This window comes from Gossypium raimondii, chromosome 11, assembly GCF_025698545.1.
Source record: "Gossypium raimondii isolate GPD5lz chromosome 11, ASM2569854v1, whole genome shotgun sequence".
Taxonomy (NCBI): Eukaryota; Viridiplantae; Streptophyta; class Magnoliopsida; order Malvales; family Malvaceae; genus Gossypium; species Gossypium raimondii.
In genome coordinates, this window is record NC_068575.1 from 36,868,844 (window position 1) to 36,881,845 (window position 13,002).

The 13,002-nt window shown below is 34.6% G+C and overlaps 2 protein-coding genes across 2 annotated transcripts; both read left to right on the forward strand.

The window, feature by feature from the left end:
* The first annotated feature begins 2,572 nt into the window (after positions 1-2,572).
* On the forward strand, positions 2,573-4,507 carry LOC105804029 (uncharacterized). The gene is made up of 5 exons (XM_012636510.2): positions 2,573-2,903; positions 3,276-3,423; positions 3,787-3,857; positions 3,964-4,167; positions 4,254-4,507. Exons 1-5 carry the CDS (start codon positions 2,619-2,621, stop codon positions 4,281-4,283), a joined length of 738 nt encoding a protein of 245 aa, XP_012491964.1. The 5' UTR covers positions 2,573-2,618; the 3' UTR covers positions 4,284-4,507.
* A 156-nt stretch (positions 4,508-4,663) lies between these two features.
* On the forward strand, positions 4,664-5,610 carry LOC128034562 (uncharacterized). The gene is made up of 2 exons (XM_052623077.1): positions 4,664-5,101; positions 5,287-5,610. The coding sequence occupies exons 1-2, from the start codon at positions 4,883-4,885 to the stop codon at positions 5,482-5,484; spliced, it is 417 nt and encodes a 138-aa protein (XP_052479037.1). The 5' UTR covers positions 4,664-4,882; the 3' UTR covers positions 5,485-5,610.
* The last annotated feature ends 7,392 nt before the right edge of the window (positions 5,611-13,002 follow it).

A 13,002-nucleotide genomic window follows, 5' to 3' on the forward strand; every position in this document is an offset into this window, starting at 1 on the left:
TTTAGGCCCCTTTTTATTTATTTATTTAGTGAAATAGGCCATTTTTAAGAGAGAGAAAGGGAATTGTTTCTTGAATGTTGTCGCGCTAATGGTACGAAAGACTAAACTTTTCCAACGGTAACTTTTTTTTACCTTATAAATATCTCTCAATTTTCATTTTTTTCAATTCACATCTTTCTCTCAACTCTCTCATTTTAATTTTTTTGATATTTTCATTTAAAAATATTTTTTTAATTATCCCGTGTTTTATTCATTCAAATCGATTTCTCACAAATGATCGCCTCTATAATCCGCTTTGACGACAAGCATATTTTCGCTGTCCAAGTAGTAATGGTAGGACGAAATTTTAAATTTCGTTATTTTCAATTATGTTAAAATTAATTGGTTTTTTAATTTGAATTTTTTTTATTGTGTAAATAGGCGGATGATTATGTTCTAGAGGGCTTCATTCATAATATGGGAAATGCTGCGATCCCTGAAATTCGTGGCCACTTATAAGAGGCTGGATTCTTGCATACGTCTCACATGACCAAGGGTTGCAAACTCAATCTTACACTAATCAGCATGTTGGTGGAAAGATGGAGGCTCGAAACACACACTTTACACCTTTCATGCAATGAGTGTACAATCACACTCAAGGATGTAGCGCTACAACTCGGTCTGCCGATGGATGGGCCAGTCATCACGGGATTAGCGGTCGTTTCAGGTAAAGTGGACATCTGCAGAGCACTGTTAGGGAAGGTCCCAGACAAGTTTAAAGGTGGTCGGATATCGATCAACTAGTTGAAGGATAATTTTGACAAGCTCCCTGAAGACCCAACGGAGGAGATTATAGAATAATACGCCTGAGCATTCATCATGAGGTTAATCAGGGGCATTTTAATGCCCGAAAAATCTCAAATTTGATGCACGTAAGGTGACTACTACATCTAGTGGACTTCAATAAATGTGAAAAACCAAGTTGGGGATCTGTCGTCTTATCCATGTTGTACAAGGAGATGTGTCGGGCCACAGTACCAAATATGATGTACATGGTGGTTGCCTGCTCCTACTACAGTCGTGGGTTTGGTGGCGACTACCGTTTTTCTCCATTTCCATGCAACCAGTACCTTTAACCTTCCTTCTTATTCAAAGTTCGGCACCATTGTGGACGCAAGAAGACTCTGAAGTGAGTAGCAACTATTGTGGTGAAGTAAAGGTGATGCTCTTTTAAGGGCGATGACTATTGTCGTTATTAAACAAGCCATTAGTAACTACAACCACTGTCGCGCCGACCTGAGTTTGACCTCTACTGTGCCGGAACATCTGCTCTCCACCTAAGAGCCCTCTTGTGTCCACCTCGGTGTCAGCTTTCAGATAAGAATGAAAGGTCAAAGATACCGGCTGTTTGGAAATAGAGAAAAAATTTACGTTGATTACACTGGAAGTTCCCAGAGTTTTTTCGTATGATTATGGTCTCAATCTTATATATGGTATATATAGGGCATCATTTGGGGGTATCCAAAAAGCTTGAACACCTGATTGCATAACGACTATCACCTGTCCCCCCGGTTATATTAGAACCCATGACCATATCACGGTCGGCAACTGGGACCTCCACCTAAACTTCGACCCCCTAATCGTATCAAGCATTATTACCTCAAAACCAGATTTCCTCACGATGGGTTTCTGAGGTGATGGTCTTATCTCGCCATGACATATGAAATGTATGTGCTATAAACCCTTAAATCTAGCTATGAACTGCCGCAGTTTTAACCCTAAACCCTAAAGCCTTTCAAAAAACTATAAACCCTAAAATATACACCAAGCTCTAACCCTAACCTTAAAAATATTATAAATGATTAGAGTTTTTAGGAGAGAGAAACGGAAAGCGCGTTCAACTTAAAAACGCCCTATTTCGCTAAATAAAAAAAATAGCCTAAAGACCTAATTAAAAAAAAAAAGGGACTCTTAAGCCTAATTTAGTCGACTGTGAAAGCTTAATTCTTTTTTATCTCTGAAAGAAAGAGAGAAAAGATCAAGCTTTACAATTACGTGTAATTTGCAAATGTTGTTGGGAACAATTTTAAATGATAAATTTGGGTTTTGATTGAATAACTAGCAGAATTAAAACCAAAAAATGATTTTTATTTAAAAATAATTTATTTTACTTTTAAATTTCAAAATTTAAGTCCTTTTGTTAATATTAAATTAAAACCAACTTCACAATTTAAACAGTTTTTTCCTAAGCATAGAACCCACAAACCATCTTAATTTTAAATAATATCACTTTTAAGTTTTAAGTTTATTAAGCAATATGAGAATAAATTATTATAAGAATTGAGCTAAATAATTTAATTTAACTTTTAATTCAAATAAACTAAATAGCATTTTCAGAGTGGAACGTAACCAAAGTGGGCAACAAAATGAAATTCAAAAGTAAAATTAGATCCATTGAAACATGTAATTTAAAGTCAAATGATTCTTATCATTAAAATTCTAAAAAAGTCCATGCATTTAGATTAATTCTTAGGCCCATTTTGTCAAAAATTTAAGCCAGGCTTGGCCTACATGGATAGAACAAAGCAAGCCTAAAAGAGTCCAATTATTTATCCCACAGGGGTTATATTCCAACGGTGATGATTGCGGGTTTAGCAATGGCAAGACCAACCAGTAGCGGCGGCGGCAGCAGCAGCAGCGAAGAAGACGGGGACGCCGAGTGGAAAGCTGCCATTCAATCTATAGCCGCAACCACTACCGCCACTTTCACTGCTAACGGTTCCAACAGCTCCACTGTAACAATACAAACAACAAGAAACAACCTCGTTTCAAATTCAACCCCAGATACAGATGATTATGTTGATAAAGCTGATGAAATAGATCAGAGAAAGCACCCCCAGAAGCTTAAAAACTACCAACTCAAGGTTCCCAACCTTTTTCCATGTTTCTATCTTTGTTGTTTTAGCATTAGCTTATCTGGGTAATTTTGCAAATAATTGGATTAATATCTACTTAAAAAAATTATGAACTCTTAGATTCCATGTCGAGTGTTGAATCATGTTTATTGGATTGATAGTTTCCATAAGACTCATTTTTTTTCACCATAATTTGGCATCAAATTTGAGTGCACTGCCGGAAAGTTTAATTTTCTTCGAAGGAACTTTAATGGAGGGTATTTCAGATCAGTTCTACAACTTAAAAGGACTCAGTTTTAGTAATTTTCAATTCATAATGTTTAAATCATATATATCAAGTGCTATTTTGTTTTGTTTGCTAACTCACAAAGTCATAAGCAGGCACAAAAGCTTTTGGATAACATGTTAGAGAAGCACTTAGTGATAGTGAAGGATGCCTGTAATGTCTCAGATGCTGATAGCGTGGTAAATGAAAGTGGAGTTCGTTTATTTAAAAATTCTACTCCTGGGATAGTATTTGACCACGTAGGTGAGTACCTCTTTGCCTCATTTTCATCTCTTGCTGCAATTGGAGAAATGTTTTTACAGTCTGCATTGTTCAACCTTTTCTTTCCTTGTCTCTTTTGCTACTACATTAGTCTCAAATGATTGGTTCTAGATTCAGAGTTTAGTGAATGGGAAAAAAGGGCAGCCTATTTAGGTTACTAATGAAACTTTTCAAAGGGATTCTTCCTATTGCTTTTGAATAAATTTGAACTGTTATTACAGGATACTGGATTGGTGTTGATATTGCAATGTGTTTGTGCATTTGCTCTTATCTTCTGAGCTAGCTCTCGGAAGGGTTATCTACGTTATGGTATTTGAGGTTTGAGAGTTATTTGTTTGCTGTCAGATGAAATTCAAGGACCCCGAAAGAAACCAAAACTTCTTCCCAGAAGAGGGATTGATGAGAACTCGAAAGAGGTCCGCTTGTTGTCTGGATCTCTTTTGTTTCTGTTAACTCTTTTCTCCCCCTTTTTACTTTGGATTATTCCTCTTAATTTATATTTGGCTACATGGTGGTATGCAGTTCAGACGACAACTACGGTCCATAGCTGTTGATGGAAAAGATATATTGGCTGCAGCAAGAGATGCAAGCCAGAGATCGTTAGCTAGATTAGAAGCTAAAGAAGCAACAGCCAAAGAAAGAGCCAAGAGAGAGGAAGCCAGGATCGCGGAACTGAAAAGGATTAAGGGAGAGAGGTGGCTACCTTCAATGGCTAGAGAGATGCAGGTAAAGTCTCAAGGTTGAAAATCACGATCTTATGCACATTTTCAGTCATCTAATCTCTTGTTGCCATTATCTTTTTTCTTGCTCAGTTAAGCAAAAGATCTGGGCAACAATTATAGGCCAAACATTTGAAGCTGTTTAGATGGTTGTTTTTCCTTGATGAATGATGATCATAATTGATTCATGAGCATGCATGGCAATGCCTCCCCTTCTTTATTTATTTATTTTTCTCTTGAGCTGATGCTAGATATCACTTTCCTTGTAAGTTACATGTAACTTTTACATGCTCTGTAATAGTGTCTTTTTGTTTGGGTATAACTAAGGTATTTTCCTTGTCCGTGAAGACTAATCCTTTTGGGATTTGTGATACCCCTCCCGACAATGCTGTAATGGTCTATTTTTTAAATAGGAGGATTCAAGCCCCTCCTATTACAAAGCTTCAGATGATTTTGGCAATCAGCGTGGTATAAAGTATCATTGAAGTAATAATCAAATTAACATGACTAATAGCAAATCATCATTACAAAATGTAGACTTTTGAGAGAATGATACTATTCATCCTGTATTATTATCAAGAAAATAAAGGGGGGGGGGGGAACAAGAAATATGATCATCCTTAGCCAAGACATCGACTTTTAAGACAGGGTATGAATCACAAGAATGATGAAGCAAAAATCCCATACAAGAAGGGAAAAAAAGATCCAATTGGCTCGCCTCAATGTGGTTAACAATCCCAATTAATATAGTTTTTCTTTTCTTTTCATTTCTTGCTATTAAAAATCATGTATCTTGTAAGGAAATAGACTGTATGGAGCTCCATTGTTCTATTAACCATATGCTCCCAAATAGTAAAATGGTAGCGCAGGTGAAAATGGGAAGCAACGCGGAAGCTGCCGCCTTATTTAACCTTTTCGTGAAAAAGCCATGGAAAATGACGGTAGTCTCCATCACTCCATCCCTTCGGCCTTTACGGTTTTTACCTACTAACCCTCTTTTTCTTCAGCTGCAAAACAACACTGTCGAAGTTTCATTTATAACTCATTTTTTATCTAGCCGAAAGAGAGTTTCCCATCAATATAAAAGCCTCTCTTTTGTAACCCCTTGACAATTTTGTTTTAGAAGATGGCGGTGGTGCTGGCGGTGGTGATTGATGGCTTGGGATTGTTTGTTAGGACGCTGTGGGATCTGCAAGAGAGGCGATTCTCTGCAACTTTTAATGCTGTAACTTCAGCTGCTATTTCCATCACCATGGCCCTTGTAGTTTGCCTCTTGTCCCTTCATGGACATGCAACACCAGAGATTGGTGTTGCCTACATTTGATATTTCCATCTATATTTAAAGCTTTTCTTTCTCCTCTCTCTTTTTTATACTAGTGCTTTTTGCTGCTGTACTTCACTGATAAACAAGAATACATGTATATATGATATATATGGCTTTCTTTCTATATATTACTAGCCATTTTTTCACTTTGGCAAACAATTTGTGCAAGTTGTGGCACCCAAAATTCATAGATTCATTTATTTATTTCCAAGCTGCACCTGTGCATGTGGGGTGTATTTTGTAGGAGGATTTTCCAATCAAATAAACTTACTATCCTTGATTCTAATGGAAGGTGGATCAGTGGAATAAACCATTACATCCCAAAAGCCACAAGCCTTGAAGCAGAATTATACGGATTTAAGAGATGGACTTTAACTTGCAACCAGACTAAACATGAATATAAAAATTGGAAATTGTGCTGTCATTAGTCTTATTACTAAAGACGGATGTTCTAAATCCTTGTGTCTGATTGCAGGATGCCTAAAGCTCAATTAAGCATATCCTCAGAGGAACGTATAAAATTTTAATCCATATAAATTTATTGTAAAATAAAAAAATAAAAATATATTATTAAATAACCATAAAAAAAAAAGGCGCTTGGGGATTGTATCACTATCATGCCAACTTTTCATATACGTTGTACTTCCTACAGACATTTCTTTCGCACATTTTCCTCCCAGAACTCATTAGCCGACAATAATCACAAACTTGACCCTTCATCTTGTTTTTCCATTTTTCTACTTGAAAGACCTATCCAAAGATGTGCTTTGTTTAAGGCTTTTCTTAAGTTTGGATCCTATTTGGTCCTGATTTATTTTTCAACTTTTTTTTTAATTTTATGTTAGGATATATTTAGCATCTCTTTTAATAGATTGGTGGATCAACTTCATCTTAGGGAAGTGCTCTCTTTGTATTAAAATAAAAATTATGTAATAATTGAAAAATATGGACATCATATATATATATATATATAATAAGGGTAATACATGTTATTATTTATTATTATGATCCTAAATTAAAAGTGATTTAATTTGGTTAAGGTTTAATAGGTTTTAATTATTAAATAAAGTATGGATCAAATATGTGTAGATACTCTAATAATTAGTTTCTAATTAATGACGGGCTAATGTGCCAAAGTTATATATAGTAGGATTATGGTCCCCAAATTAAACATACAACTTTTTTAATATCTCATCCTTAGGAAAGAGAGAGCAAATATTATCTAAATTTCTTATGTGCTAATTTGGAAGATCAAAACCCCAAGATCTAGAAAATTTTAAGAAATCCATGGATTCAGGTATGCTACCGTATCTAGTTCTGTTATCGTTTTATTCTCTATGATTTGACATGATAAATCCTGATTTATGATTTTTTAAGTTTTATATCATATCTTGATTTACGATTCTAACAAGTGGCATCCGAGACTCGTCATGTTGAATCATTGGGAATTGATTAAGTTTCTATTCTTTTTCGAATGAATTGATTCTCTATTATTTTTGGATTGATTCATTTTTCAGATCTTATAGATTTGATATTTCTATTATATACCATGTTGAATCTTACGAGGCATTACCGAACAAAACATAGTTAAGCACAATCATTTATTACATTTCATGCACAAATTTATATCCACTTCTTAACAAAATTTTCTAAACTCAATTAGCCATAATTCTCCTATTCACATAAATCAAATTCGCATATTAGATTCTCATAGCCAACCAAAAATCAATCATGCCTTACTAATCATTTCACATAATCGAACTTTATTTCAATATTTAACCATATCAATAAAACACATAATTAAAACACATAGCTAATTTAAACAAACATGTTTTACTAATTAAATCACATTTTCAAATCATGCTTCAAAATTCAACCATTTCATTACCATCAAAGTCATGTCATTCGAATACTTAAAATATATTCAAGCATATATCATTACATTTCATATACTGAGCATATGCCAAAACATCCATTTGCATACATTTATTTCATTAACAAATTACTAATCATTCTATTTTATAAACCTATGCACATTCGCATACCAAGCCATACTAACCCAACGAGATACATTATAATCAAAAGATAAATGTCGAAATTTCAGCATTCAGACAATCCCTCTTTTTTTTAGCAGCACTTAACATTGCGCAGTTAATTCAATAAACAGCAGCAACATATAGCATTTAAGTCAATAAGTTTTCCTCCATTTGGACAGCAACTAAATTACACAATATAGCAGCATAACAACATCACAACTAATCAGTGAAAACAACACATTTGTACAGCTTAGTTAATTAAATAAAACCACATAAATGACAACACATTTGGACAATAAGCATGTAAAATAAGATAAAACATAGGTAACCTACCCCGTTTTGGACAGCATTTATACTCCAATTAAACAAGCATTTACACTAGGTAACCATAGGAAACATGTCTTGTTTTGGACAACTTTGATTTGCCACTTTCATACATAATTAATTCACAAATATTTGGACAACATTTAAGTACCAATTTGGACAGCATTAATATACTCAAAAATGGACAGCAATTAAGCATCAATTTGGATAGCATTAATATGCTCAAAAAAAAAAATGGACAGTATTTAAGCACTAATTTGGACAGCACTAATATGCTAAAAAATGGAAAGCATTTAAGCACTAATTTGGACAGCATTAATATGCTAAAAAATGGACAGCAATTAAGCACCAATTTGGACAGCATCTTATCATCACACAAACTGAATTGCCCTCATCCATCACACAAGATATACCATTTCCAAGCCAACTCACATGGCTAGAATTACAATTCAAAACATACCAAAAGTTCATTAGCCTATACATGCCATATACCATATGTACAAAGTTTAAAAGTACCAACAAGATGATCGATAGTGTGATGATGTTTCCCGATGATCCCCGAGTCCGAACTAGCTTTGATAATCTATAAAATAGTGAAAAGTAAACACAGTAAGCTTTAAAAGCTTAGTAAGCCGTATAAAAATAAACTTATAATACATGAAGTAAATATAACTAACTCATCAATGAAAAATCATGGTAATCACATGTATAAATATCACATTCCTCATCTAACTCACTTGTTAATGATTCATAAGCATCACTTACCTTAACCTTTCAATTTTCATATAACATCATACATGCCTGAATTGATTACTCATTCTCATATTCATCTGCTTCTCAACATTGCCCGTTGAACCGTTCGGAATTGATAAGGATACTCGGATAGTACATAAAGCTCGTACAATGCCATATCCCAGATATGGTCTTACATGTTATAAGATATCGATGTCACTGTCTCAGACAGGGTCTTACACGAAATCATATACGATGCCAATGTCCCAGACATGGTCTTACACTAAATCACACCTCGGAATCCTAATGTCATGGCATACATATCCTATACTATTCCTATGGTTCGTACGGGGATTTCGAACATCGTCATTCAGTTGATACTTTCTCGTATTCAAATATTCAACATCCAAAGTAATTCAATAAAAAATAAACATATATAAATCAATTTAAAGGTATTTATTTGCATATGAACTTACCTCGTATATACGATGAACAGATCGGATCGACTACTCGTCAACTTTTGATTTCCCTCGATCTAAGTCTGATTTCTTTCTTTCTTGATCTATATGAATTCAAATTTAGCTCATTTAATCACCTATTCATTCAATTTCATTCAAAAATATCTATTTGGACATTTTTTCACTTTAGCCCCTAAAGTTTTACATTTATTCAATTTAGTCCCTATTTCACAAAATCACAAATTACACAAAATTTCAATACACTCATGCTTAGCCGAATTTATTAGAGGTCCCTAGCAGCCCAAAATTTGCATTTATTTCACATTTCAACCACTCAATTTCCACATTTCTCAATTTAATCCCTATTTGACATTTTTGTCAAAAATTACTTTACAAAACATGTAAAACTATCATCAAGCTTTCATATTTCAACATTAAACATCAAAGAACACATATATTCAACAATGGAAACTCTCAAAATATTTAAAAAATTCAAAATTAAAGGTACAGGCTAGCTAGATGGAGCTGCAACGATTACAAAAACATAGAAATAATAAAAAACCGAGTAAAAAATACATACCATGCATAATGAACTATGGCCGAACCTTTTAAAGCTCAAAAATGGTGTATTCCTCTCTTATTTTAGGTTAAGGAAGAAGATGAACACCAAATTTTAGCTTTTGTTTTATTTAACTTATGTTATTTATCATTTTACTAAATTAACCTTAATGAAAAACCATCAAATTTCATGATATTATGCCCATTAATGTCCACTCAATTTAATTATGGTTTAATTACAACATAAGGACCTCTAATTTAATATTTCATAGCTATTTAATACCATTAACAAGCAGAATGCAACTTTTACATTTTACGCGATTAAGTCATTTTTTTCAAATTGAGCAATTAAACGATAAAATTAGCTCACGAAATTTTCACACATATCAAATAACATGCTGCAAATACTGGAAGTAATATTAAAATAATTTTACGATTTCAGATTTGTGGTTCCGAAACCACTGTTTTGATTTAGCTAAAACCGGGCTGTTACAACTCTCCCCCCTTAGGGATTTTCGTCCTCGAAAATCTTACCAATGAATAGGTTTGGATATTGTTCTCTCATAGCATCCTCGGGCTCCCACGTAGCTTCTTCAACCCCGTGTCAATGCGATAAGACTTTCACTAAAGAAATTTTCTTATTTCTCTGTTCTTTAACCTCGCGATCTAAAACTCGGATCGATTCTTCTTCGTATGTCATATCAGACTGAATCTCAATCTCAGATGGGGAAAACACATGTAAGGGATTGGATCGATATCATCGAAGCATCGATACATGAAATACATTATGAATCTTTTCTAATTCAGGTGGCAATAACAATCTATAAGCAATTAGCCCGATACGCTCGATAATTTCATACAGCCCGATAAATCTCGGACTTAACTTGCCTTTTCTGCCAAATCTAAGTATTTTATTCCACGGAGATACTTTCAAAAACACTCGATCCCCAATCTGAAACTCAATATCTTTTTGTTTCAAGTCTGCGTATGATTTCTAATGATCTGACGCTGCTTTCAAACTATCACGAATCACTTTCACTTTCTGTTCAGTCTCTTTAATCAAATCGGCCCTGTGAATCTTATTCTCACTAAGTTTGGTCTAGTACAGAGGTGTTTGGCATTTGCGACCGTATAAAGCTTCGTAAGGTGCTATTTTAATACTCGATTTATAGTTGTTATTATACGCAAATTCAATCAACGGCAAATATTATTCCCACGTGCTTTCAAACTCAAGAACACAACATCGTAACATATCCTCAAGTATCTAAATAACTCGTTCGGATTGTCCATCCGTTTGTGGGTGAAAACCATTACTGAAGTGTAGCTTTGTACCTAGTGCATCTTGCAGTTTCTTTCAAAACCGTGATGTGAACCCTGGGTCTCTATCCGAAACAATAAAAATAGGTACTCCGTGCAATCTCGCAACCTCAGAAATATATAACTAAGCTAACTTATCAAGCGAATAGTCCATTCGTACTGGAATGAAATGAGCTGATTTCGTCAATCTGTCAACTATAACCCAGATTGCATCTTTCTTTTTTGGAGATAAGGGCAATCCCGGCACAAAATCTATAGTCACTCTATCCCATTTCCACTCAGGAATCATATTCGACTGCAATAAACCAGACGATACTTGATGCTCAGCTTTAACTTGCTGACAAATCAAACATTTAGAAACGAACTTTGAGATGTCACATTTCATACCAGACCACCAGTAAAGTTATTTCAGATCGTTATACATTTTCGTGCTTCCCGAATGAACAGATAGCCAACTGCTATAAGGTTCATTTAAAATCATCCAAATCAACTCTGAATTTCTCGGTACACATATTTAGCCTTTGAATCTTAAACAATCATTAGTACCAACTCGAAAGTTTGAATTAGAATTCAAATCACATGGAGCCCGTTTCGCTAACAATTCATTATCAACTTTTTAAGCTTCGCAAATCTGCTGCATAAATAACGGTCTTACTTTCAACTCAACTATAATCGAACCGTCATCAGATAGAACTAACCGATTATTCATTGCACGTAAAGCAAACAAAGATTTCTGACTTAAAGCATTAACAACACCATTGGCCTTTCCCAGATGGTAGTCAATCACTAGCTCGTAATCTTTTAACAATTCCAACCATCTTCGCTGTCCTAGATTTAGATCTTTCTGAGTCATTAAATATTTTAAGCTCTTGTGATCAGAATAAACATTACATTTCTTACCGAACAGATAGTTACACCAAATCTTCAACGCGAACACAATAGCTTCTAATTCTAAATCGTAAGTCGGGAAAATCTTTTCCAACGTATTTAATTGTCTCGATGCATAGGCCATGACTTTGCCTTCCTGCATCAAAACACAACCCAAACCATTCAACGATGCATCACTATAGATTACGAATTCTTTACCAGATTGTGGTTGTACTAACACTGGAGCTTCACTCAAAAAAGCTTTCAACTGATCAAAATATTTTTGACATTTGTTCGACTCGAACTTAACATCTTTCTAAAGTAGTCTCGTAACGGAGTTGCAATCATTGAGAAACCTTTTATGAATCGTCTGTAATAACTGGCAAGTCCCAGAAAACTTCAGACTTCAGATACATTTTTCGGAGGTTTCCAATCCAATATTGCTGAAATCTTACTCGGATCGACTCGAATACCCAATGTGGATACAATATGCCTCAGAAAACTAACTTCCCGTAACCAGAACTCACATTTACTAAACTTTGCAAATAGCTATTTATCTCGCAAAGTCTGTAGCACTATTCTCAGATGTTCAGCATGCTCATATTCATCACGAGAATAGATCAAGATGTCATCTATAAACACAACAACAAATCTATCCAAATACGATCTGAAGATCCGATTCATTAGGTCCATAAAAATAGCAGGTGCATTTGTAAGTCTGAAAGGCATAACTAGAAACTCATAATGCCCGTACCTCATTCAGAAAGTAATTTTCGACACATCTGAATCTTTAACTCACAGCTGATAATAACCCGATCTCAAATCTATCTCAGAAAATACTGTAGCCCATATCAGTTGATCAAACAAATCATCTATTTGTGGCAGAGGATATTTATTCTTGATTGTCACTTTATTGAGTTAGCTATAATAAATACACATTCTCATAGTTCCGCCTTTCTTTTTCACAAATAATACCGGAGCACCCAAGGGAGAGAAACTCAGTCGTGCAAAACCTCTATCGGTTAACTCTTGCAACTGAGATTTTAATTCTTTTAACTCGGTCGGAGCTATTCTATATGGAGCTTTTGATATCGAAGTAGTTCCCGGCATTAGTTCAATATCAAATTCAACTTCTCGAATCGGTGGTAATCCCGATAGCTCTTCGAAAAATACATCTAGATACTCACACACAACTGGCATAAATTCAATCTTCTTTTCGGTCACTT

Excerpts from the sequence above, each read along its gene's own strand:
- LOC105804029 (XM_012636510.2), top strand. The coding sequence starts at position 2,619 with ATGATTGCGGGTTTAGCAATGGCAAGACCAACCAGTAGCGGCGGCGGC. Across the intron at positions 3,858-3,963 it reads TTGATGAGAACTCGAAAGAG|TTCAGACGACAACTACGGTC; the intron begins GTCCGCTTGTTG and ends GGTGGTATGCAG. Across the intron at positions 4,168-4,253 it reads CAATGGCTAGAGAGATGCAG|TTAAGCAAAAGATCTGGGCA; the intron begins GTAAAGTCTCAA and ends TTTCTTGCTCAG.
- LOC128034562 (XM_052623077.1), top strand. The coding sequence starts at position 4,883 with ATGTGGTTAACAATCCCAATTAATATAGTTTTTCTTTTCTTTTCATTT. Across the intron at positions 5,102-5,286 it reads AAAAGCCATGGAAAATGACG|ATGGCGGTGGTGCTGGCGGT; the intron begins GTAGTCTCCATC and ends TTGTTTTAGAAG.